The sequence below is a fragment of the Zootoca vivipara genome, chromosome 17 (assembly GCF_963506605.1).
Source record: "Zootoca vivipara chromosome 17, rZooViv1.1, whole genome shotgun sequence".
NCBI classification, from domain to species: domain Eukaryota; kingdom Metazoa; phylum Chordata; class Lepidosauria; order Squamata; family Lacertidae; genus Zootoca; species Zootoca vivipara.
In genome coordinates, this window is record NC_083292.1 from 18,925,579 (window position 1) to 18,952,732 (window position 27,154).

Sequence of the window (27,154 nt, forward strand, 5' to 3'; positions counted from 1 at the left end):
TAAAAGCACACACTCAATTTAATGTTTTAAAACGACACCCTCTACAGATAGAATGGAATGGATAAAACCACTGAGGTGGGCAGAAATCTCTGGCGAAAGTCGTCGGCAGGATGAAGCTAGAACTGTGCCAACCAAGAATCCCAGAGGGCAACAGTTCTCCCCTCTCTTTCTCCTTGCATCAAGCTGCCTGGAGGGAGGATCCCAGCCGCAGAGGAGTCAGCGATGGCTGAAGAAGCCCTGAGGGTGGTTGAACTTGAAGGGCTTCATCCGACTGGGGCCCCTAAGAAAGAAGAGAGGTTCTTGAGTATCAACAGCTATTGTGGGACGGCTCTTCTCATCAAATGATTTCAAAAATCTGTGGATCCCATATCAGAATCATGAGGAAAGGGCCTTTTAGAAAGTCACACTTGTATACCTTTGTAGAGATCTGCTGGCTGTAACAGAGGAAGGTGATCAAGAATTTTTAGGTCCAGGGTACCTCAGGGATTGCCTGAGCCCTTATATCCCAGCTTGATCAATGAGATGATCTGCTGGAGAGTCATTGGTCATTCCCAGAGTTGGTGAGGCTCATTTGACAACAACAAACCAAGCTTTAGAGTCATTGGCCCAGTCCTGTGGAACTCTCTGCCACTAGAGATTCAGAAGGTGCCTTCTGTGCCAACTTTTAAATGCCTGCTGAAAACTTTTCTATCCTATCAGGCCAATGCAGGCAATTAAGAATACATCCTTCCTCAGTGGTTAGTTAATGACTGTTTTAAAGCTTTTTAATGGTTTTGTTGTATGGTTTTATTTTTGTAAACCATTTTGATTTATTTATATTTAAAGTGACACAGTGGTATAAAAATATTTTTATAAAGAAAAATGAATAATTTTTGCACTGTGCTAGAACCTGAAAGGGCTTGGCTGGCTTGAACTAAAGTAATGCTATCCTCTTGGCATTGAATTAAAAAGGCAAGGGCCTCCGAACCCAAAGATCTTCCACAAGGAGGGAAAAAGGATGCCAACTGCTATACGAGAGAACACTAAGGACAGTGCCACCTTTTAACTCGAATAGGAGGTACATAACATGAAAGCAAAACACCAAGGGAGTCTGGATTTTAGGATGGAATCTATGGTGCACTTCCAGAAGTCACAGAATCTGAGCCTTTGTCTTTTAAACCCCAGTCCTCATGAAAGTCCCCCTTCAAATAATCAGTACAGTATAGTCGTACCTTGGGAATGCCCTGGAACTCATACGTTTTGGCTCCCAAATGCCGCAAACCAGGAAGTGAGTGTTCCGGTTTGCAAACTTCTTTTGGAACCTGAACGTCCGACGGGGCTTCCACGACTTCCGATTGGCTGCAGGAGCTCTCTGCAGCCAATCAGAAGCCACAATTTGGTTTCGAACGTTTCGGAAGTCGAACGGACTTCCGGAACAGATTCAGTTCGACTTCCAAGGTACGACTGTACAGAACCAGGAAACTGTGCATGAGAGCTCTTGGCAAGCTTGACGTGGTGGCTCCCAAGCTTTACGCAAGGCTACCAACCTTCTTGGCTTTATAAGGCAAAGTCATGACAGGCAAAACTACTGATGGCCATGCTCCACTGCCAGAGACATTATGCATCTGAATGCCTGTTGCTGGGAATCCCTAGTAGGGGGAGTGATGTTGCGCTCAGGTCCTGTTTGAAAGTGTCCCAGCAGGGTTCTTGTGATGCCCCTTTGCTTCCCCACCAACCCCCTCGCCACCACAACATTCATTGATCACACCAGCTGCCCACAAATACCTGATCTCCACTCTCTCCTTTTTATTTGAGTGGATTTACACACACTTCCGCCTTTGTGAAAAGAAACAAAAATTCTGCGGCTCTGGCTGTCTCACAGCATACCCTTCCTTGCTCCTTTCAACTGCCTTTGTTAAAGTACATAGGAGCTTGAGAGGAGGCGGGCAAGAGCCCCAGTCACAATGCCACCAAATGTTGTGGGTGCAAAAATCAGAAAGCGCCACGGCAGGAGATGAAAAACGAGAGACAGCTCCCAGAAGACACTGGAGATGAGATCAAAGCGCCAAAATCCAGGGGAATTAACATCTTTCTGCTAGAGATAGAGCTCACTGTTCCTCCCCGCTGGAATAGGAATAGGCAAAATGAGCCCTCCAGAAGCATGAGCAGAAGTGCCAAGTAAGGCTCATAGCTGTACAAGGTGGGAAAAGATAAAGGGCGGCGAGGGAAGGAAGAGACAGCAGGAACAAGGTGTGCCAAATTTTTTGGGAGGGGATAGAGAGAAAAACAAAGCCCCATGTAGGTCACAGCCAGTTAAAAAACAACACCACAGCTTTCTACACAAGGTGCATAATGAAGCTGCCTTGTATGGAAGCTGCCCTTCTACCTCAATAGTGTCTCCACTGACTGGCAGCAGCTCTCCAGGCATCAAGTTGCTCACTTGCAACTACAGAGGTTCTTTCACCTGGAGACTGGCCAAAGCCTGAGCATCTTCTGAAAGTGCACAAACCCCCTCTGCCCCCCCCCGGGTCTGGCTACTCTGCTTTAGATGTGCCATAGCGTGAGTGTCAGGGACCATGCTGAGGAGGGCTGCACTGAAGAAGAATGGTGGGAGCCACCCCCTCCTCCTGAATCTTCGCAGGAGCAGGAGGACAGTATAGATTTGGAACAGTGGTTTGCAGATGGGCATAGTTCAGAAGGCAGAAGCTGGGAAATACTGGATGGGGGAACAGCTAGGAGAAGAAACACTGGGAGAGCGAGGGTTAACAGATTCACAGTCTCTGGATGGCATTCACCCCCCTTCTCCAAAGACATGGAGAGCTCAGAAAGTTTTAGAACACCAAGCGCAGAGGGTACAAGCTCAGATTACAAGATGTAGGAGTGACATAGATTAATAGGGACCGGGGGTGGGGAGTGAGCCTTAATTGGTAGGACCGCCATTTCTAGGAGACATGTTCTTTTCTCTCTCACTGTGATTATTAAATAATCTAACAGGTAAGACTTCCTTTTGTTTGATCTTCTTATTTACTGCCACAGGGGAGGAAGCACATTCCCTGAAGTCTGACAATGAGACACACACATGCCCTGCTCCTCCTTACCTGACGAGGCGCAGACACATTTTCTCTTGCGGAAACTCCTTGGGCCCCTCCACACTGTTGTCGTGGGTCTCTGTCTCAAGGTAGACGTCCAGGACGACACACAAGCGTTGCAGCTGGTTGGTCAGGAGCTGGTAGCCTGGTTTGGGACCGTACAGCTCTTTGTAATAAACAGAGACCTCGCTCTCCATGGCCTACAGAGAACCAGAGAAGGGAGAGAGAAGGAGAAGTTGAAAAGGGGTCCCTTGGAGATTGCCCAGCCATGTCCTGTATCAGGGATGGGGAACCTGTGACTCCCCAGATGGAACTCCCATCATCCCTGATCATTGACCACGCAAGCTGGGGCTGATGGGAGTTGGTGGGCCATAGGCTCCCTGGTTGAGAGTCCTCTTCCCTGGGTTTGGGCCCAGCACCGTACCCGGATGTTGTCGTCGTTGCTGTTGGTCTTCTCCCCTTTCCAGTTCAGGCACAGGCTGAAGATGGGAGGCATGGAGGAGTAGCCTGGGTTCAGCACGACCGCTGCCTGCAGCTTGGCTAATCAGAGAAGGGAAGGGAATGTCATCATGGAATGGTCAAAATTTCTAGCCCCTCTTGGTTTATGAGGAAACACAAAAAAAATGGAGACATGCACAATGAAACTGGCCACTGAACAAAGGTAACCCACAGCTTTACTCGTCGTTCTCTTGGCCTCGATCACAACTGGCAAGCGGCCCCTGGAAGGCTGCACGCAAGGGAATGCAGCCCTCAGAATGAAAGCAGTGGCTTCCAGCAACTGTTAATCTGAAGTATTACTGCCTCCAACCACGGAGACAGAGCACAGCCATTGTGGATTTGCTCTGCCCCTGCGGCTGGAGGCAATTACGTTTCTGAATACCAGGTACAAGAAACCACAGGAGGCGATAGGGGTCTCGTGCTCAAATCCTGCTTGTGGGTTTCCCACAGGCAATCTGGTTGGCCGCTGTTGAGAACAGGATGATGGTGAACTAGATGGGTTGCTGCCCTGACCCAGCAGGGCTCTTGTGACTCTTATGTTCCCCACCTCTGCATGGCAGCCATGCCTTCTTCTCAAGCCTGTTTGGGGTGGGGAAACACAGGAGAAAGAGAATCACCCACCTGTTCCTCTTTCTATCAGGGCCATGTAGTACAGGTGCGTGTCCTCGGCCAAACCGGCCTCGACGACATCTTTTGTGTAGGACAGCTCCTGCAGTGGGAAGAGCGAGAAGCAGGCGGTGAGCTGGGTCTAGAGATAGGGACACTGCGTGTCCACACACAACGGAGTCTCTTTACAACACAAACGCAGATCAGATGGCTCAGATCGACACACAGTGCAGAAAACGGGCAGCTGAGGCCAGCGATGAGAGATGGAAAAGCTAGAATAAGCATTCCACTTCCAAAAACTTATTGCCTCATTAAAATAGTAATCATCTGTCAGGCTTCAGGGAATCCGATCCCCCTCCCTCATAGCAGGCTGCCAGTAATGGAAAGGCAAGAAGCTCATACCAATGTATTTTAATCAATATTCAGAAAGAGACATAGAAATGCCGTCTCTTGGATAATAGTGTTGCTCCAAGTAAAGTCCTATCCCCTCCAACTCTGCTATTATACACCATCCCTACATTGGCTGATCTGTGCTTTCTGCCTCAGCTTTCTGTTCTCCTACTTTCAATGCCTGCCAAGTTCGGGGGGGGGGGGCGGTCGGTCTAGAATGCTTTCCAAAGACACTGAGTCTGTCAGCTGTCTCTCCCCTGGTGCTTCTTCTTCCTGCTGCTCTCCCAATATTTCCCAGCTTCTCCCCTATACAGCCTCTGAACTATGACCTTCTGCAAACCACTGTTCTAAATCTATACTGTCCCCCTCTTCTCTGGGAATTGCAGCAGGAGGAGAAGGGGGCGGTCTCCACCATTCCTCCTCAGTCCAGTCCCTGACATAATGATAACGATAACAGATACGATACCAACCAAACTGAGCAAAGCTGTAATTGACTCTCCCTCCACATGGCTATTCTTAAGCAGCATGCACACATATATGATTTTCCAGTAAAGCAGGAAGCATTCTTAGATGTAGCATTGAAATGACATTAAATGGGCTTTTTTGATCCCTTCCCTCCCAGCTCAAATCAAGTATTTCAGGGCAGCCTTTCCCCACCTGGTGGTTTTGGAGTACACCCCAGCCAGCACATCTGTTTTTGGCCACAGCTCCCCATCAAGTCCCAGACAGTCCAGAACAGCTGGCGGGCACCAGATTGGGGAAGGCTGGTTTAGCAGGTCAATTCTTTCTCACAAGACTCCACTTACCAGGTAATCCTCGTACGTGAGCGCTGTCCACTTCACCAACCGTGACACAATCTTTGCCGGAAAGAGATGCTGGCACTCGCTGGAGACCGGCAGAATGCCATGCTCTGAAGCCCAAGATGGAAAAAAGAGAGTAACATAAATATGATCGAAGAGAGTCCCCTTTCCCTAGCAAGGTCAACATGTTATGTTCAGAAGTGGCAGCTTGAAGGGCAAATCTGGCTGCTGAACAATTGTGGCTTTAGGTTCCTGTCATATATGGTTAAGCAAAAAAAGGTTCTAAACCTCTGAAGGCTCAAAAGAGTTCTGACAGGTAACAGCTGGTGGTGAGGCCAACATGCTGATGAGCGATAAATTAGCACTTCCATTGGAGATGGAAGTGGGGGGGGGGGGACAGAGAAGTGCTTGGAAGCTGCAAAGGCAGTGTTTGACCAAGATTGTCCCAATCAGTGACAAGCAGAAGATGTACTGCAGCGGACCCAAGGATCCCTTGGCTAATTCCCAGTGAGCTGCTGAATATCTGTTGGTTGCTAGGACTCTTGCCAAAAAGGCTGGGTCAGGGAGATCGTGGTCTGATCCCACAAAGGAGATAGGGCTGTGGGAACTGGCTGGTCAATTCCCATAGCTTGGTGAGCCCGATCTGGACCTTGGGCTAGCCACCCACTTTTAGACCTTTGTCTTTAGAGAGGTTCAGTGTTCGCCCCATACTACTCAGTGCTCTGAAGATTCCATTGTCCTGGCTACGTTTCAATGCATAGCTGATAATTGTCAATCACACCCAGGACACCTATTCAGACACATGGAGTGTGTATAGAGAGCCAGTGTGGTGTAGTGGTTAAGAGCAGTAGACTCCTAATCTGGTGAACCGGGTTCACGTCTCCGCTCCTCCACATGCAGCTGCTGGGTGACTTTGGGCTAGTCACACTTCTTTGAAGTCTCTCAGCCCCACTCACCTCACAGAGTGTTTGTTGTGGAGGAGGAAGGGAAAGGAGAATGTTACCCGCTTTGAGACTCCTTCGGGTAGTGATAAAGCGGGATATCAAATCCAAACTCTCTTCTTCTATATTAATTTATATGTTCAAGTTAAGATCAGTGGGATATTTTAACGGTCTATGAAGCTGATATGTTTCCTTTCCCCTTCTATTGTAGCTTCAAATCTTTACAATTTTGGAGAAAGTCAGTGGAGAGAATGTGGGGGGGGATGCAATCTGGATGAACCACACCATCTCCCTGCCAAAAATTGCCTCTCAAAGCTTTGGCCTCTAAAGGAGCCACTACAGGGCTTCCGGTTCAGCGCCAGCGCCGATCGGCGGGGTCCCGTCTCGTCTCCGAGACGGCCCGTCTCTGCTAGGAGTGGGGAGGGCAGCGAGAGCGACGCTGCGCCCCTTAGAACCTCGGGAAGGGCGTCCCGGGGGCGAATTTTGCTCGGCAGAGCCCCAATCCGGACTCCCCAACTCTCCGGCAAGCTCTAATAAGAGCTCCGGAGCGAGGAGGGTAGAAGTCGCGGGGGCCATTTTGAGCGGTAACGTTATCCTAGCGGTGAGAAGCTTCAAGCCGAAGGCGGAGAGCGCTGGATTCTTCTGAAAATAAAACGATTGGAAATAAGACTGTAAGTAACCTCACGATTTGGATTATAAAACAATTTGGACCTGGGAGAGAGGGGGGAAAAGAGGAAGCCACCACCCCCCCCACGGCAACATAAGAGACAGTAAATAGAAACCCGAAGCCGTAAATAGAAGATCTCAACTTAAAAGGATCCCTCAAAGGCATCAAGGAGAATCTCCCCTAAATGCAGGGTAAAAGGGGAGAGAGACTGTGGTTGTGAGTGCCCTGCAGAAAGAGGTTAAGACCAAGAAAGACCTTTCTTTTCCTTGGGAGCCGGCAGCCCAGACAACCCAGTGAGCTGATCAGGATTTATAAGTCAAATTTTATTTCTATCTTTATTTCTGGACTTTTTGGAAATTCCTTTTTGGTTTATATGCTTTTGAAATGCGAGTTCGAACTTTATTTTTAATAAGACTTGAAGAATGCAGCCAGCTTGTTAAAATGGAGTCGAGAAAATAAACTGTGATCATATTCCACCCCATGTGACAAGTTTTGACCTTGACAAGATTGAACTATGTCAACAAAAAGGTATTCGCCTGAGTTCCAGCGGACTGTTTTGACCTTAATGTGGGAAGTAAGAATAGAACTATGTCAAGAGGAGACACAACAGCAAGAGTTACAGCAACAATTCCAGATGGTGATGGCAGAATATGACTTCTTAGAGGATGAAGCTATTGAAACTGAAGAAGACGAGTGTGAGAATGACAATGATGGGGACTGTGATTTGGAAGGAAAAGATGAAGATGAGGACTGTGATAATATAACACAAAATGAAGCCCACCAGGGAAAAAATGATGATTTTACTCTACAAAAAGTCGGATGGAGTGCCTCCCCTTCGAGGGGGGCACGATTGGATTTACTGGAACTCCAGAATGCCCACAGGGAAGAGGGAAAAAATAAGCAGAGAAGAGAAGAAGCTCAGGGGTCTTGTATGGAGGCCTGGATGGCAAAAGGCTGTAAACAGGGGGTGGGGTGAAGGGAAAGTGAAGTTGTGATTATAAGGATGGATTAACAGGATTATAACTGGACTGCTGACTACGGAACTTGCTGGATTGGGGGGGTGGAGCCGGTAATCGGGGATGTAAGGTTAGATTGGGAATAGTTATAGTTTTAAAAGTGAATTGATTTTGGAAAAAGGTGAAAATATGGAGGCTTATAGAGGGGGTAAAAATTAGGCACGGGAAGAAAAAATGGGAGTTTGATTTTTCAGTGATTGGACATTAGGTGAAAATGATAATAGCTAATTTAAAAGTAGTATAAGGTATAAAGGTGTATTTTATAAAATAAGAAACTGTTGAAGATGATTAAAAAGGGAGGAAAACCGGGGAAGGGGGGAGGGTGGGGAAGCCCACAAAATATGGTTTAACAATTATGAATGGAAGAAAGATTTTTTGTTTTGTTTTGTTTTGTATTGTCTTTTTTCTTTTTGTCACTTTTTTCTTCTCTTTTTTCTCTTTTCTCTTTTTTTATTCTTTTTTTGGTATGACAATAGATGGTTGGATGGATGACCTCCTGCGTACTGCCCTGGTTTACTGGAGCTCCCTGGTGGCAGGGGGGGGCTTTGGGGACAGGGGAGGGGGAGGAGGACAGAAATCCAAGCATAAAATGGACCATCTCTGACTGTTCACTTACATGGGATACTTCTGTGGCAGGGGAGGACCCATGGAGGGGGGTGGGAAGAGGTGGAAAAGGTGTTCATGTATGTACCGTCTTTTGTAATTTGTAAAATCAATAAAAATTATGTAAAAGGTAAAGGAGCCACTACAGCAGCTTCCAGGGGGTGATTTTTGTCAAGGAAACAGGCACGGGGAGAATAATTGCTTAAAATTCCCCCACTGCCCATGCCTGTGCCACGGGGCTCCCACAGCTGCTTGTTCCTAACTGAAGAAATTTAGCTGTTTCTAAAGCAAGCAAAAATGCTTTTTAAGTTAGATGTAGTTAGGCCTGGAGGTGGCAGATTTGCATCTGGGAGGCTGCCACCTCAGATTACAGGTAGGGGGCTCCCATGATGCGATTCTCTATAGAAAATAAAAATCTCTGCACCCAGAAAACTAGCAGTGTCAGAGGAAATGGGACTCCAGCTACATCTTCCTGACATGCTAGGTTTTCTTGTGCAGGGATAATTTGTTGTATGAAGGAACATTCCACCTCACTTTGTAAGTTGGGGCTGAAATGAGTCCCAGGCGTGGGGGGCATCTGATGCTCAGAGTGTGTGTGGTTGTTGGAATCCAGAGTGTCACTACTGGGGGAAGTAGCAGGGCAGCTGGGATTTACCAAGGGAAGCAAACTGCTTGTGTAGAGCAAGGCGGGACTCCAGCCTCATCTTGAGCAATTTCATCGTCCTCTCCATGTGGCTAGCACTCAGCGAGTTATCGGCAATCACAGGATTCTGCAAATGGGATAGAGGCAAAAGTGACGTTACCTCCACACCACCGAAGAGCCAGGAAACTGGGCTGGCTTGACCAGATTGGATTCTCTCGCAGCTGCAACCTGTTTCCTTGCACAGTCTCATCCGAGATAAAAAAAGCTGAGGCCCCTACATCATCCAGATTCCTCTGTGCACAACATTAAAACTTGTCCTTATGCTGACAGACAAGAGAATGCTGGATAAAGTCATAGCCCAGGGGGTCAGCAAACCTTTTCAGCAGGGGGCCAGTCCACTGTGCCTCAGACCTTGAGGGGGGGCAGACTATATTTTGAAATAAATAAATAAAAATGAACGAATTCCTATGCCCCACAAATAACCCAGAGATGCATTTTAAATAAAAGCACACATTCTACTCATGTAAAAACATGCTGATTCTCGGACCAACCGCGGGCCGGACTGAGAAGGCAAATGGGCCGGATCTGGCCCCCAGGCCTTAGTTTGCCTACCCATGATCTAGCCCAGGCATCCCCAAACTTCGGCCCTCCAGATGTTTTGGACTACAATTCCCATTTTTCCCAACCACTGGTCCTGTTAGTTAGGGATCATGGGAGTTGTAGGCCAAAACATCTGGAGGGCCGCAGTTTGGGGGTGCCTGATCTAGCCCAATCCCTGGCAATGCAGGAATGAATATGCAGCTGTCCCATATGGGGATCGAACCTGCAACCTTGGTGCCATCAGCACCATGCTCTAATCAGCTGAGCTATCCTAAGAATAATTGCCGAGTCCTCCTTCCACTGCCCTGGGACTCTGCTCTCATGGTTTGGAACCACCTAAACATGCACAAACTTTCACACACACACACACACACACACACACACACACACCGACTATCTATACCCACACAACACACACTCACTTCCATAAGAAGAGCCATCAGGCCAATGGCCCATCTGGTCAGGCACCCTGCCATGGGCATAGCCAGGGGGGATGCAGATGCTCCCCCTAAAACAAGTAAATAAATAAAAATACTTAACTGACCAATTGCGTCTCAGATAACCCGGTTCTGCCCCCCAACATAAAACCTGACCCACCTAAAATAAATCCTGGCCACACCCATGCATCCTGCTCTCACCGTGGTCAACCAGATGCCCCAATAGGAAGCCCATAAGCAGGATCCAAGCAAAAGAGCCCTCTCCCCTCCTTGAGGTTTCCAGCAACTGGTGTTTGGGAACATTACTTCCTCCAGCTGCAGAGGCAGAGTGCAGCCATCACAGCTAGTAGCCATGTCCCCCGTAACACCCCCCCCCCGTGCATCTTCATTCACCTGCCCACAAGCAAACGCTCACTCCATTTGCAGTTTGGAGAACTGGGTCCAGCAGTGCCGGCAAAGGCTGCCAATTGAGATTTGGGCTGCCTCTTCCCCCTTGTTCAAACGCAGCTCTGCACCTACCTGGGGCTGATCCTTGGGGAAATGCAGGCCCCCCAACTTCTGCACCCACATGTAAGGGTGCCCCAGTTCTGCAACGTAGTCGTTCAGGGACAGGATCCTGGAAGACACAGGTAGGGAGGGAGGGTGCAGGTGAGAAACCATGAAGGAGAGGCCTAGAAAGCAAGCACCTCTGTCCATTACCAGCTTACCCGACTTTATCGAACTGGAACTGGTTGGCAGGGTTTGGAGTCCTCTTTCCGTGATCTCCGGGATACAGGCAGCTCAGGAGGGTGTCGGGGCACAGCAAGTCTCTAGAAAGAAATAGGAACAAGCGATGTGAAACTCAGGATCCTCCTGGGCTACCCTTTGTCGGAAGATCCAGCAAAGAAAGGAAAAAAGTCATTATTCACGCAGCAGAGTTAAACTATGGAACTCGCTCCCACAGGAGGAAGCAACGGCCGCCAACCTTCGATGGTGTTAAAAGAGGATTGGGCAAATTCATGGAGGAGGGGCAAGGCTGTTGATCGATACTAACCACTATGAGTAGGCTCTGCCTCCATAGTCGGAGGCAGCAATGCTTCTGAATACCAGGGTCTGGGAACTGCAGGAGGGGGAGGAGTGCTCAGGTCCTGCTTGAAGGTTTCCCAGACAAGACAATCTGGGTGGCCACTGTGAGAACAGGATGCTGGACTAGATGGGCTCTTGTGCAACTGTGTTTCATTTCCATCTAAGTCGGATCTGCCAGAGAAAAATCTCCCCGTATGAACGACCCTAAGATTCTGTGCAAGTTTACTTCTGCTGCGTTGCCATGGGAATTCTGCAGGGACCTCTGTTGTGTGTGTCTGTGTTCTCCTCCCCTCGCCCGCTGGAACATTCTGACGTCGCTCAGATCTTTTGAAACTCCATTTTGCATCCATTCCCGTCATCTGCGCTGCTCCCCTTTCTAAATGGGCCGCAGACTGTCATCTCGCAACGATGAATCTAGAGTTGTATGCAGGCATGCTCTGGATTCTCTTCAGATCGTATAAATCTTCCCCCTCCCCTTTTAGAGTTGAATGCAGGCAGTCCCCACAGCTCCCCCCCCCTTTCCCTCAAATGCTGCCGACAGAAGTAAACGGGTTCTCTGATCAGCAGTAGATTAGACTGAAAAGTCACATTAAACACAGGTAATGAGGGCCACCGAGAACCCTGTGTTTAGGCAGGAGCACAATCGGATCACAGCAGTCGTGGTTGTCAGCGACTTTAAGAATGAGGGTAGTTAGCCAAGCAGGAAGTCAGGTGACTGAAGGCTGCCACCAGGCATTAACAGCAGAACCGCCCAAGGATGAATAATTGCGCTGGCACATTTACACCCGCTTTTCCCACTGTTAAAACTGCCTTAATTGGGAGTGTGCGTGTGCATGCAATAAACAAAGGTTTAAGTGGTGCTCTGCCTAACATCTCCGCTTTAACTATAGTTAACGTTAGACATGGTTTAGTGTTGCGTGTGAAGCAGGTGAAGTAAAATTTAAGCTGGTTCCTAGGAACCCAGAGAAATGGATCCTGACCCAGGGAGAGCCCAAGGATCCAGGCAAGCAGGCACGATGTTGCCGCTGGCCGTAGAATGACAGAGACCAAACTAAGGCTGTCAAAAGCAAAGTACAGTTTATTAAAGAATAAAAAACTGTTGCAACAGGGTCCTTCCTCTCACGCAGGAGAACAAGGAAGGAACCCCAAACAAAGGTGTCCTGCCCTTAAAAAGAAATTTGAAATTGGTTTCAGCCCACCCCCCAGAAGCATCATCCATGTGTCACAGAAGGGGTGTAGCCCAAGACCCCCCTCCCTAGATTCATCATAGGTACATCATGAAAGGGGAGGTCTGGTGGCAGTAATCTGAGCATCCTGGACCCTGCCCCCTGCCCCCAAAACCTAATCAACAAAAAAGAGAGATATTTACATTTCCCTGTTTCCCAGCCAAGTTAATCACACCCTTTTGTCTGGCACCCAGGTATCAGGATGCCAGGGATTATCACTTTAATTCCTGAGACAATGAGAAGGTTCCCCCCACCCCCCTTCTTCCTTGCAGAGGAACACCTGGTCAGAGAGAGAGAGTCAAAATGGTGTCAGTCAGGCCTGTCTTCCTGTGCTGCTTCAGACATGTTTCTGTACATTCATGTACATGTTTTATGAACAATTATTATATATATATATATGACCTCAAAATTCTTATAACACAGGCTTACTGCAGGGGAAAGAGCAAGCTGCTTCTTCCAAGCCTATTTGGGCAGCTGTGCTTCCAAGCCAGATTTCCACACACACACCCCAACACACACTATTCCAAAGGGAATAAAAGTTCCACTCCTTGAGGTGAGGTAACTCACAGAGCAGAAGAGGAATAAGAGGAAGCAGTCTCAGCAGAGAGACTCAGCGACCCTGCACAGGGAGAGGAAGCGATTACTCTGCTAGAGAGTAATTAAATCAGACAGGGAGACGAGATGCAATCAGCCCCCAATTTATCCTCGCCAACTCAACAGAGCACCAGAGGCACATAGGGGCGACAGGGAGAGCGGGACTGCCTCTCTGCATAGATCCGTTTGTTGGTTTTTCCCCCTGCTATCTGACCCATAGGAATGCTTCTCTCTCATCAGGCTCCTCCCTGTCTCGCTGCCAAGATAAATTAAGAGATCAGAGACAGATCTTGTCTCTTCCGCTAAAGTCTCTCCGCTCTTTAGGGGCGAATGAGGCTCAAGAGGGGATATATAACTGCAATGCCTACAAGCGACATGCAAGTGACTCTGCAAACTCGTGTGCCCACAGTGCCCCCTGGTGCAACTCGATGGCAGTGCCCATCTTTTGTACAGCCCCAAACAGCGTATTGCAGTGTAAGGCAGAAAGCCAAATTCTGCCCAGTTAGATGGGAAAGTTCAGGTTGGGGAATTTTTAGGCCTGAGGTTCTGGCTGATTGTCGTTTAATGGGAGGCCCACTGCTCCGTTACACAGACCAGAAGACTCAGATCTTCAGTATCTGAGAACAGCAGCTGACAAATCCTGTTCTCTGTTACTCCATAATAATTCTTCAAATTGTGGAACCGTTAAAATTCGCACTTGTGTATGCTAACCGACTCCAAATGCAGGACAGCAACTGTGTCTGCTTGTTTCAAGGTGCTGCCTTCTGTATAGTTAAGTGGACAATTTAACAAGACCCAAGGTTAACAAATGGTTTTGCCTGTGTAGAGCAAGAGATGTGAGTCTGTAACCTATATAGTGAGCACAGAGCACGGGTGCAGAACCCTTTTGGCTCCACAGGCCAAAGCCTTATCTGCAACGTGGGGCCAAATGTGACAGGTGGGCACAGCTTACACCATGTCAAAATCCCAGAAGTACTCTTCTCACAGTGGCCAACCTGTGGTAAACCTGCAAGCAGGATTCGAAACACAAGAGCACTCTCCCCTCCTGTGGTTTCCAACAGCTGGTGTTCAGAAGCAATTATGCCTTCAAGGGAGGAGGCAGAACACGGCCAGCGTGGTTGGTTGCCATGGATAGCCCTCTCCTCCATGAATTTGCCTAATCCTATTTTAAAAACATCTAGGTTGGTGGTCATCACTGCCTCCTGTGGCAGAGAGTTCCATAGTTTCGGCCCAATCTGGAAGGGGAAGTCTATGTGTGTGCATGTAAAAAAGGGGGGCAGGAAGGGGACTTGCAAAAGCTTTTGTCCCTCCCTCCCTTTAAGGTCTGGGGACTTAAAAGTAAAGAGAGGGAGAGATTTGCAAAGGCTTTGCAAGTCTTCCTTTGTGTTGGTTTAGTTCAGTTCTCATAAGGAAAGCAGATCCCTAGGCTCAGAAGTTCTCTGTCCTGCAAAGAACACAGGAAGTGACCGGCTGCTTGATCAGACCAAAGCTGCTCCTGTTCTCAAAGTGGCCAACCAGATGCCTCTTCTGGGAACCCCGCAGGTAGGAGCTGTGTAGTGATCCCCAGCATACTGCCCCCAACAGTGAAGGGAGAACACAGCCACCTTTTCTACTTGGCTCTGGTTGGCAGATCTTGGGGTTCTAGTAGATCCAAATCGCTAACTGCCTGCCCACCCCTGATCAAGATCTAAGGCAGGTTAACATTGCTTCTCGGGTCCCTAAATGAGGTACCTCTTTGCCAGGTGCTGCAGGAAAAGGGTACGCAGAAAACACTCACAAACTTTCCACATCTCAGAAAGACTGCACTGGAATCTCTCCTTTTTCTTTGGGGGTTAAAAAACAACAACAACCACCCACTGGGCAAAGTAGAATTCTGCCAGGAGCCACAACAGCAGGTTTGCTTGGCAACACCTCTTGAAATAATTTCCCAGCTGATCCCACCCTTGGCTCCTGGGATCCATCAGCAACAGCCTGTCCTCACCCCCCTCTGCGTCAAGCTCACCCGGCACTGATGGGCATAGACATCTCCGCAGCTGCCGTCACCTTGGCTTTCATCGTCATGACGTTGAGGTTCATCAGATAGTAGAAGGTGAGGAGGAGGAGGCTGCCATCTGCAATGACATAGCCAATGCCAGGGGTTTGGGAAGGGAGAAGGCAATTTGTCGAGCAGGGAAGGTGCAGAGAGAGAGAAAGGAGAGAGCAACAACCTCCAGTTGTGCTTAAACCATTGTGAGAGGATGGGGGGGTGAACTGCTCCCTTACCTGTTGGAACTCACTAGCTATAATACATGGAGAACCTCAGGCTTGTGAGCCAAATATGGCCCACCAGGACTCTCTACCTGTCTGGCCCTCGGGGCTCTCCCTCTCCTAAGCCACACCCCTTCTCCACATGCAGTGCCCCTCCCTGGCCCTACTTCATACCCTCCTTGAGGGTTCTTTTGCCTGGCTGTAAATATATCCTTGAACTCAGATAACGCTTCTCGCTTGCCGTTCTCCAACCAAAGAAATGTGTACAAAAATGCATGGGAGGAAAGTGTGTATTAAAAAGCCACGTTTTAGTGAAAGTAACATGCAAAACTTCCTCTACGGCAAAGTTGCTTGAATATCGGGAGAAAGGCGCAGGGAAATGATTACAATTTTTTGGTGAAAGTGTGTTGTGTGTGATCAAAGAATCACAAGCTGCTGAGGAGATGTTGGGGACCACCCTAAGACCATAAAAATGAGCAACTAACTGATACAGAAATTGACATATTCATGCACCCCTAACTTCCAGAGAAGGGAAAGATCCCCAGTTTAGGGCCACCAACAGATGAGCCGCTTTGCTCTCTTACGTACCTTTGCATTTCAGGTCGACGGTGACGGACAGTGGGTGCCTCTTGAGCATTTCCTTCCGCTTGTCATCCAGCTGCACCCCTAAGGTTGGGCGGCGACGCTTCTAGAGTGGGGAAGGGAGAATCACAACACATTCCTGCCTCCACTCTCCCAACGCGCTTCCCCTGCAAGTCTGCACTTTGTTTGCTGTGGCTCTGCACCACACCTGTTGCACCCTGGGCTGCTGCTACCTGTCCTGTCCATGTGCTTTGAAGTGCAAGCTTGAGATGGGCAGCAGGGAGGGACAAGCGCAGCCACCCACCCATCCCCACCACTAGGGTGGCCCAATCTTTCCATTTTCCTTTGAAGGGGCTGTTGCCCCATTCTGAATAAGCTCCGTTTCAAAATTCTAAATCCAACACCACAGAGGAAAGGAAGTGCTCACGAGGAACAAAGGAAGTTGCCTCATATAGAGTCAGACCACCGGTCCATCTAGCTAGCTCAGTATCACCTACACAGACTGGCAGTGGTTGTCTGTGGTTTTAGGCAGGGCTTTCCTGCCCCTACCTGGAGATGCAGGGAATTGAACTTGCAACATTCTGTACACTGAGCTGCAGCTCTTGAGTATACAAAGTCAGAGCACCGGCCCATCTAACTCAGTATTATCAGTGGTTCTCCAGGTTTTCAGACAGGGAGTCTTTTCCCAGCCTTACCTGGAGAGGCTGGGGATAGAATGTGAGACCTTCTGCAGCCAAAGTAGATGCTCTACCACTGAGCTATGCCCCTTTCTGCAGTCCCTCCCAAGTGAGGGCCAGGGAGAGCCAAAAGGAAATGATAACGCAGATGACCAAAGGAGATGGTTTTGTTTGTAAGTGCATCACCAAGTCCCAGTATGTCTGTGTTTCTCCCCACTTTGTTACAACCCTGATGATGGGAATGGCACACAGGAAAGGCCCTTCACTTGTGGTTTTTAATGGGGGCGGGGCGGGTGAATGACAAGGCACATTAGACGTGAAAGAACAGGTCTAATGGCAAGCAGGATACCGGTTTCAAGGCAGAAGGAGACACCTCCCCACAACATCCCTCCCCTCCCTGCAATTTCATCGCGCAGTGGGAAGGTGGAGCTCTTACCGTAGTCTGCTCCTCCTCGGCATCCGAGTCACTCTCATCATCTGTGAATCCAAATAAATGAATGCTAAGAGCCTGGCTGCATCAGGACAAAGACCTATTTAACCTAGCATTCTGTTCTCACAGTGCCCAACCAGATGCTGGTGGAAAGCAAACAAGTAGGACACAAGCGCAACAGATCCTTTAGTGATGGCCAACTTGGACGGCTTTAAAAGAAAGAACCGCCTCTCTCCATATGAACGAACACAGACCCTGCAATCATCACCCAAGGTCCTCCTTTGTGTGCCTCCCCCACGAGAGGCCCAGAGGGCGGCACATGAGAACGGGCCTTTTCTATGGTGGCTCTCAGCTTATAGAATGCTCTCCCCAGGGAGGCTTGCCTGGCACTTTCGTTACATTATCTTTAGGCGCCAGGCAAAACGTTCCTCTTCTCCCAGGCCTTTGGCTGATTAAACAATCTGTGCCCTTTGTTTGTTATTATAGCGTGCATTTATTTATTTATTTATTTGTTTGTTTGTTTATTTATTTATATTGTAAACCACCATGATCTTCGGATGAAGGATGATATAGAAATTTAATAAGAATAATAAATGCACGGAGGAAGAGGCTGGCAACGACCACAAACCATGATGGCTATATTTCACCTCTGCCGGCAGAGAAAGTATGCACCTGAATACCAGTTGCTGCACATAGGTCCACTTTAAAAAAATTCCTTCAGTAGCACCTTAAAGACCAACTAAGTTTTTATTTTGGTATGAGCTTTCATGTGCATGCACACTTCGTCAGATACACTTGAAACAGAAGCAACCAGAAACAGAAATTTCAGAAACAGACTGGAAAGAGAAATTGCTGAATTGGAAATCATTACCAAGCTTAAAACCACGGAGCCACCTGGGATGAATAAAGACATAGGATTCTTATCTCATTATGCATGATCAAGCTTTCTTTAGCCTCAGCCCTTGTCCCCCCCCCCCCCGCAGGACCTATTGCAGTAATCAGCAGTCATTAACAGCCATCAACAAGTTTACCACTCTTACAGCCCATCACCCATTCCCATCACCCCCCCACCCACCCACCCTCTGAATATATATAAGGGTCTGGTTGCTTCTGTTTCAAGTGTATCTGACGAAGTGTGCATGCACACGAAAGCTCATACCAAAATAAAAACTTAGTTGGTCTTTAAGGTGCTACTGAAGGACATTTTTTATTTTGCTTCGACTCAGACCATGGGGCAGCTGTTTGGCCACTGTGAAGACAGGGTGTTGGACTAGGTGGGCCTTTGATCAGAACCAGGGCTCCTCTTATGCTCCAGTAACGAAGCAGTAATTCCTCCCCAGTTATGGAGCACGTTTATCCAACTGCAGCCAGGGCACCCCATACAACATCCAGCATAGACACCTTAAGGACAGAATCTCCTAATTTCCTCTTTACAAGTTTAACAGTTTTGGTTAGCTTTGAGCTCAGTTTTAACATGCAAGCTGCTAGTGGGCCACCCATATTTTGCAGCCCTTGTCAGACTGTGACTCCCCTCGGGCGATGCTGGCAGGGGTTGATGGGAGCTGCAGGGTAGTAACTTTCGGTGGGCACCAGTCTGGGGCAGAACAACTTCTGTCAGACCCAGCCACCAGCATGGCAAATGGGACGGGATGCTGGGAGTTGTGGTCCTGGAGTGTGCCAAGCCAAGGCAGGCTGGTGGTCTATGCCAAATGGCGGCTGCTCTCTGGGACATTTCCCAGCCCAAGCTAAGTGGGAATCCTCTCTCTGGAGCTCCTGAACCTGGAAACTTATGGAAGCAAAAGGACATGCTCAGCTGAAGAGCCATTCACAGCAAGTGAAGGCAGCTTATGGACCCTCACTCACCCTGGAAGTCCTCTGGAGGTTTGCAGAGAGCTTTGGCTTCCTCCACGTTGCCTTCGATAGCCACAGCCAGCTTCTTGTCTGTGAAGGAGATGACGTTGTTAGCCACACCTCCCCAAAGATGACTCCCACAAACTCCGTAAAGCTCGGAAGCAACAAGGTTCTCAAATGCAGATGCTTCATCAGGTTTTGGGCAGCTCTGCTCTCTCTCTCTCTCTCTCTCTCCCTCTCCCTCTCCTTCTTCCACAACCCTGCAGACTCAGGGGAGCCAGGGATCAGATTAAGGGTGGGGGATGGGGACACCCGACAGTCTTCAGATAATGTCATGCTTTCTGCAAGGAGCTGTGAAATTTGACACCTCTGCGCCCCTTCAAAGCTCAGCTACCTTGAAATAATAACTTACCACAGGCCTGGCCGTAGGCACTGGCTTGGACAAAGAGCACATAGAGGGGTGGCGGGAGATGCCTGGCCGTCTCATATTGCTTGTGAACCTGGTCAAAAGGCATGGAAAGGTACTCCTGGACAGGGAGTGAAGCCTGGTAGGAAAGAGGACCGACAGGGGGGGGGGGAAATGGGGGTTATAATTCTGTGGCTTGGGCAGTGACCCATGAGACCAGGTTGGCACCAAAATGCCCCCAAAGATGCTGTTTTTATTACGCTACGTTGTCAGTACGTGCCCTTTCATTATTACGTATATTATGCTTTAATGCACAGGGGGCAGGAACCTGTCACCCAGGGGCCGCATGTGGCCCCCTGCCTCATTTGATGTAGTCCCTGACACCTCTTGAAGCTGCTCTAGTTCTTATATCCTAGGAGTGGGGAACTGTAGGTTCAGGGTGCCCCTCCTCCAGGACTCTATCTGGGCCTTGGGACTCTACCCCAGTCTGCACCCCTCATGGGCCCTTGTCTGGAACCCTCCTTCAAGTATTTTTGGCCTGGCTGGGCTGTGTCCTTGAACTCTGATCACGCCTCTTTCTTGCCTGGGTGGAGGACAGAGCAGGATGTGGGTGAGAATGTGCAGAAACTGAGCTTCTGTACATAGGGGGGAAATTACACATGTTGCCCCACCCATTTTTGCTTTGGCCCCACCCACCACTGGCGTGTGAAAGGTCTGGTGGCTCCAACAACCTCGGGAGGCCTGTCCAACCCTGTTATAAATAATAATAATACCATAACTGCAGTAGTAGTAAAATAACCAGCATACTGAAGGAGAGGGAAAGGCAACGGTCTCTGACAGAGTCAATGGGGCTTGTGATAAAAGTCCCACCTAGAATCTGTTCTTACTGAAAAGCGCTCATATATATTCAGGTTTTCTTTCTCCGCAGCAGGGATGGGAATCTGTGGCCCTCCAGAGTCTGCAGGACTCCAACCCCCCAGCCAATAGTTAAGAACGATGGGAGATGTAGTCCAGCAACCTCCCGCACCAGCTCTGTAATCAATGCTTTGGATGTGTATCGAAGGCAATCTCTCATGCTGCACCAACAGGGTGTGTGGGTTTCTTAACCTCCTGCTTAGAACTCCTAAAGCAATTCTTTTTAAAAGCCTGACCCACCTGCATGATGCTGTTGAGCCGAGGCTGGAGGTTACTGAGGTACTCCTTCTTCACTTCTATCTCTTTCAGGATCTTCTCTTTGTTTGCCAGACTTTCTTTGTACTTCTCTGCCAGCCTGCACGTAAGAGATTCGCAGTTACTAACAAGCGGCAATGTTTCCAGAGAAAGTAGAGGAGGGAGAAGGGGGACACACACATAGTCTGGGAACACAGGAAGCTGCCTTATAGTGACTCAGATCAACGGTCCATCTAGTTCAGTATTGTCTACACTGACTGGCAGTGGCTTTCCAGAATTTCAGGATGGGATCTCTACCTGGAGGACCAAACATGGGGGCCTTCTGCATTCAGGGCGCTTGCTCTTCATAAGAAGCTGAATTTGTCCATTTGGCAGGGGGTGCTCCAGGGTGTCATGCAAACGGCTCTCACAGCCCTACCTGGAGATGCTGGGGAACTGACCCTAGGATCATCTGCATGCAGAGCAGCAGCTCTACCACTGACATTTCAGCCCTTCTTCCTCAAGTCCTATTCTCGTAATATTTATAAACTTGGAACACTGTGGGACCACTCTTCTAAATTTCCAGGTCTGTTCACTTTTTGGCAATCTTTAAAATGCACGGTCCTCTGCCCCTGCAAGCATGCCAACATCACAGACTGTCTTGCCAGAGTGGTGCATGCTCTGGTTATCTCCTGCTTGGACTACTGCAATGCACTCTACATGGGGCTACCTTTGAAGGTGACCCGGAAACTACAACTAATCCAGAATACAGCAGCTAGACGGGTGACCAGGAGTGGCTGCTGAGACCATATAACACTGGTCCTAAAGGATCTTCACTGGCTCCCAGTACATTTCTGAGCACTATTCAAAGTGTTGGTGCTAACCTTTAAAGTCCTAAACGGCCCTGGCTCAGTATGCCTGAAGAAGCATCTCCACCCCCATCGTTCAGCCCAGACACTGAGGTCCAGCTCTGAGGGCCTTCTGGTCGTTCCCTCCCTCTGAGAAGTGAGTTACAGGGAACCAGGCAGAGGGCCTTCTTGGTAGTGGCGCCTGCCCTGTGGAACACCCTCCCATCAGATGTCAAGGAAAGAAACAATTATCTGACTTTTAGAAGACATCTAACGGCAGCCTTGTTTAGGGATTATTATTATTATTATTATTATTATTACTACTACTATTCTGCTGTGAGCAGTCCAGAGTGACTGGGGAAACCCAGGCAGATGGGCAGGGTATTTATAAATAAATAAATATTATTATTTGCTTCTTGCTTTCATTAGCTCCGTTTAGGCTATTAGAAGGACTGATACTGCAGAGCGGAAGGAAGGGGCGGAGAACCGTAAGCTTGCTCAAAGCCGCCTGGCAGCTGCTGGGCTATCCTACTCACCGCTTGCGCTGCTCCAGCTCCCAGTCGAGGCGGGAGAGCGTCTGCTGGTGGGGATCAGCGAGTGTAATCTCCGGCTTGCTGATTTCTGCAGGGGCCTCCTTGTAAAACTCCTCCACGCTCACTAGATCAATCTCCTCATGCTTGGACCTGAAGGAAGGGGTTCAAGAGAAATATAAATAAGTGGGTGTGGGTGTGGGTGTGGGTGACCTTCCTCTATACCCAAGATCACATGTAGCCCAAGGACGGCAAGGCTGAGCTAGCTGCAGTTCAGTGACAGCTCTCAAGTTGGGCCTTGGAATGGGCTTATCAAAGTTGTGCAGACCAACTGATAATGGTAACTTACAGTTCAAACTTCTAAAAAGCTATTTTTTTATTTTGCAAGTGGCCAGGCTTGTAATAATGAGATGCTGGAAGAATTTGGAGGCTGCATCTTTGACAAAAAGGATGGTCAACAGCACTTGAGGAGAAAAAGATGACTAACAAAACAAAATTGGCGCAAGGTTTGAAGCCTCATTAGTCTACTGCAGGGGTTCCCAAACTAAGGCCCGGGAGCCGGATGCGGCCCAATTGCCTTCTAAATCTGGCCCGCGGACGGTCCGGGAATCAGCATGTTTTTACATGAGTAGAATGTGTCCTTTTATTTAAAATGCATCTCTGGGTTATTTCTGGGGCCTGCCTAGTGTTTTTATATGAGCAGAATGTGTGCTTTTATTTAAAATGCATCTCTGGGTTATTTGTGGGGCATAGGAATTCATTCATATTTTTTTCAAAAGATAGTCCGGCCCCCCACAAAGTCTGAGGGACAGTGGACTGGCCCCCTGCTGAAAAAGTTTGCTGATCCCTGGTCTACTGGCTAACTTTTGGGGGTGTTTCCACCCTCCAGTCACATCCTTTTTTTTAAAGCTACTTACTTAAATTCCAGGCATTTTGTGATCTCCTTCTGCAGGTGCATGACTTCATACAGCAGATTTTGAAGCTGCAGGTGATAAGCATCCACTTTCTGCTTTGCCTGTTAACAGAGAGCACGCAGCGAAATCATTACAAGACAGGGCAGTGAAAAATCCAAGTTCGTGCAGCTGAGACACAAGGCCAGTGATGTGACCTCAAAAAAAGTGGCAAGTTGGTGAGACTGAACTGAGATCCCAGAAGATTTACATTGGGATAGGGAGCCTTTTTCAGTCCCGAGGGGCATATGCTCATGTGGGCAACCTTCCAGATGCCACCTGCCAGTGGTGGGCAGGGCCAGAGGCAAAAGTAGGCGGAGCAACAAATGCAAATTTTATTTTGTATACCAGTAGTAGGCTGGTTTCTACACACATACTCAACACACCTTTCTCTGTCCTCCATCCAGGCATACAAGAGGCATGATCAGAGTTTGAGGACACTTTCCATCCCATCACTAAGGGGAGGGAAGTAAGGTCTGGGAGGGACAAAGCTTGGGAGGGTACATGGCCTGGGGAGAGTCCTGAAGGGCTACATTTGGCCCAGAGTCTGATGTCCCCCATCCCTGATTTACATATGCAAAGCATACAAAACAACAAATTTCATTTTACCCCATGGGGAAGTGTGTTTTAAGAAAACACAGAAAGCCATGTTGTCGGAAAACGGTGTTGCATTATCAATACCAATACAATCTCACTTCTTTTTAAATAAAATTTGTTAGCTCCATCTATCCAAAATAACGGGTATTCTCCTATCTGTCCTCCTCACTTGGATTTGAATGTTCAGCACAACACACAAGTAGGGGTGAAAGGGTGGGGTGACTGGCCCTTCCCTGGTTCTCTGGACTCAACTATACCTCGTGGGTTTGATCCCTTCCCTTCTTTAACCGGATGTGAGCCAAACGGTTGAGTTTCTTCAGGGTCATGAAGTGGACGCAGCTCTGGATGCGACGCTCCTCGATCTCGGAAGCCTGAAAGGCAGAGAGGGGGAAAAGAGGAAGCTGATCAGGACGGTCCTTAATTTTCTTACCTTTATATCCCACCTTTCTTACACCATCATGGAACCCAAGGTGGTTTCTGTGAGGTTTCCCGGTCTTCATCCATCTAAGCACTGCCCCAGACCTGCTCAGCTTCAGCAAGGTGAGAGCCTCATGTGCCTTCAGACCACAGCCCAAGACCTAGTTGTGTACCTAACTCCCCTGTCTCCTAAATCTGCCAGGCTTCTCCTTTCCTCTTTCAAATATCTAAATTTTGCTAGGGTTTATCTACCCCCCCCCAAGCCCCCGGTCACCTTAGGATGCCTTGACAGGGGTGGGAAAAATATTTTTAGCCAGAGGATTGGATTCTTCCCGGGGCCACATGCCCATAGCTGGCAGGGATACAGGCAAATGTGAGTGGGGTGGCTAATGTAGTTTTACCCTTGTACATTAAGCTTGTTTCTGCTCACACTCTCACACTCCTCTCTACCTTCAATGCAGGCACGCAAAAGTCAATTTCAGAGTTGAAGGAGACATCCCAGCCAGGCAAAAACACCTGAAGCGAGGCTAGTGGAGTGTGTGTGTGGTTGGGGAGAGTCCAAGGGCCACACAGATGGCACATATGGTTCCCCACCCCTGCCTTACACTGTCTTTGTTGCCTTTGCTCTTCAGCTCCTGGATTTCCGCCATAAGCCTCTGGAGGTCCTGGCAGGTCTCTTTGTAAAGTTCGTAATCTTTGCTGGGGTCCCGCAGGTCCATCTCAGCCTCTTCACTGTAATATTTGGCATCCTGCAAATGGGAACAGAGAGGGCACTGCAAACACCATCACCACCCTTCCAGTTTATCATGTTTCAGAGACCATGCCGCATTAAAGCTCAAGGAGAAAGTAAGTTTAAGTTTGAGTACAGCCTTCCACAGCCTAAGAGGGAAAGCTCCAGGCCAGGTGAGAACACTGGCTAAGCATTTCTCAGCACCCCCTCTGAGAATCTGTTTTCAAAGACAGGAGAGGTAGTGCTACACTAGGGGCATCACAGCATCCTAGTCGCTAAAAGGCTCCTTCAGATGGTTCTTGGAAGTTATATTAATTTTGAAGCAGTAGAAAGGGTAAATTATGCCCACAAACCTGCAGCACACAAGCCTGCTACACCCCGAGAATGAAATTTGGTGAAGATATCATTCTCTATGTCTGGAAACATCTGCCCATTTTGGCAGGCAGCAAAACCTTGACTTGGCTAGACTGAGCCCCAGGCAGATTCCTACACATGGTTGGTGGGCTGTGTTAAGGCTCCATGGGTCACGAATTGGGCAGGCTTGCTCTGAGACTCTCCCACCCCCTTTTATTCCTGACACTCTTTACTACTTTTAGTTCACCAGAAAATAATTGGTTACTAATCAAAACCTTGCAGTTAAAATACAGTAACCCCAAGTCTAGAGTGTCTTTTACAGGCATACCTCCAAACCGCTCTGTTTTCAAAACAGCATCTACCGGTAATAAGCCCACAAGTACCTCTGTTACAATGAAACTACCTGATCAGTGTCTGGCCGGCCCCTCTTGCCTTCCGGTGGGCCTCCATCTGTCCGAATGACCTTCGGCTTCCGTTTCTTACTGGAGTCTGACGACATTTTCTTAAAACACAAGAATCTGAAAATCCATGAAAAAGGGGCAGGGGGGGTCAGTTAATCTCACACAGACTCAGGTAAAATCTACTTTCATATCAACCATTCTGCAAGGCAATGTGGAAAGTGTGCCTGTGACCACCAAAGGATTATTCCTTTATTATTTTAAATTACCCAGAAACATTCAGATTTACCACTGGGCATAAAAAAATATGCAGAAAGAGAGTTGACTGCAGGAAATGTCATTCTGCATATAATATCCTAACAGGAGATCAACACTATAATATAGGAACTGGCTTTTCAGCATGGTGGTCCCTACTCTTTCGAATCCCCACCCCTGGTGCCTCCTGTTTTCTTTTTGGCACCCACTGAAGACTTTCCTCATCCAACAAGCCATCTAAAGTGGGGCTTTTTATCCCAGTCGGTACATGTACCAAATTCAAAGCTTATATATTATATATATAAGCTTTGAATTTGGTATATATAATACAATAAGCACCCTCAGCTGCGCTTAATTCTTTGGGCTCCTTTAAAGGAAGGGAGGACGATGAAGAAATTTGATCAATAAAACAAAACACAGAAGTCAAGAGGGGTCCCAGGCCTCATTACCTTTGAACCACAATGACAACCTTTTAAATACAATTAAGTTTGTATTTCATAAGAAGTTCCCTCCCCATCCTTGGTGACTGTAAGACCGTATTAACTTATGGTCTGTGTGTGTGGTTTGGGAGCTGCACGGCCAGGGAAAAAACAATGCTGTCCAGGGTTGTAAAGACTGCGGAGAGAAAACCGAGTGCACTCTTCCCACCTTGGATCAAAAATATGCTTCCAGGTGCCATAAGAAAGCTGTAGAGATAGTGCAGGACAGTGTGCACCCTGGAAATGATCTCTTTCAGCTTCTGCCTTCTGGAAGAAGGTACAGGGTTATGAAGACTAGGATTAGCCGCCTGAGAAACAGTTTCTATCCAAATGCGATTTGGGTCTTAAATGCAGTGTAAGGTAGTCTCTATGGGAGTATATTATATTTAATTATGGGGTACCAGAGTCTATTGGGGGGGACTAATCAGGATGGGATAGCAGGCTTGTTGGTTTTGAATGTCTGAGGTAGTTTTTTGTTTTTTTCCCAATTTCGTTGTTCTGTATGGGACAATGGCAATAAAGATTATCTATCTATCTACAGTAATGCCCTTGGGTAAGTGTCAGCGCGTGTTCAGAGGGGTTCTTCTCACCTGCAGCCGCCGCCACAAGTACCAAGAGGCTGAGCCCTCGCCCAGAGAACGAATACCTCCCGGGGCTAAAAAACCCCTCCCCGCCTCCTGCTCTGATTTGGATAAGGAGGGGGGTATTGGGAGAGGCAACCCCACCCTCAGAGGACAGAAGGGAAGAAAGAGGGAAGCCGTTAACCGACGGTCACGCGCCCCCTCCCCCTCCAGCTCTCACCGATTGATCCTCCTTCGTCCACAAAACCTTCAGAGCCCAACCGGAAGCACCGAATCGGAAGCGCGGGCAAAGCAAGGCGGCCACCGACGAAAAGGCTAGAGCGTCGGCGCGGGGTTGTTGTTGGGTTTTTTTATTCCTCTTCCGCCCCCTAGTGGCGCCTCGTGGGTGCTTACAGGAAAGGAGGGAGCAGCTGCTGCTGCTGCTGCTGCTGCTGCTGTTTTTTCTCCATCCCCGCTTTTCCTCTCCTCCCCCCGCTTCTTGAAAAATAATATTTTATTTCATGTTTATATTTTTACTGT

At 48.4% G+C, this 27,154-nt stretch overlaps 1 protein-coding gene across 2 annotated transcripts; it reads right to left on the reverse strand.

Annotated features, from left to right (window-relative positions):
- Nucleotides 1–26,934, reverse strand: THOC5 (THO complex subunit 5). Of its 2 annotated transcripts, XM_035098927.2 has the most exons (20): nt 26,856–26,934; nt 25,326–25,440; nt 24,444–24,587; nt 23,679–23,792; nt 22,792–22,889; nt 21,881–22,027; nt 20,503–20,617; nt 19,354–19,486; nt 18,954–19,031; nt 17,097–17,137; nt 15,990–16,089; nt 15,157–15,265; nt 10,977–11,078; nt 10,789–10,885; nt 9,245–9,359; nt 5,369–5,472; nt 4,188–4,275; nt 3,493–3,608; nt 3,078–3,268; nt 1–280 (listed from the first exon to the last, which is right to left on the reverse strand). In XM_035098927.2, the coding sequence occupies exons 2-20, from the start codon at nt 25,419–25,421 to the stop codon at nt 217–219; spliced, it is 2,052 nt and encodes a 683-aa protein (XP_034954818.2). In that variant the 5' UTR covers nt 25,422–25,440; nt 26,856–26,934; the 3' UTR covers nt 1–216. The 2 variants fall into 2 exon arrangements, with proteins under 2 accessions (XP_034954818.2, XP_060125300.1); XM_060269317.1 differs by lacking the exon at nt 24,444–24,587.
- Between the last annotated feature and the right edge of the window lie 220 nt (nt 26,935–27,154).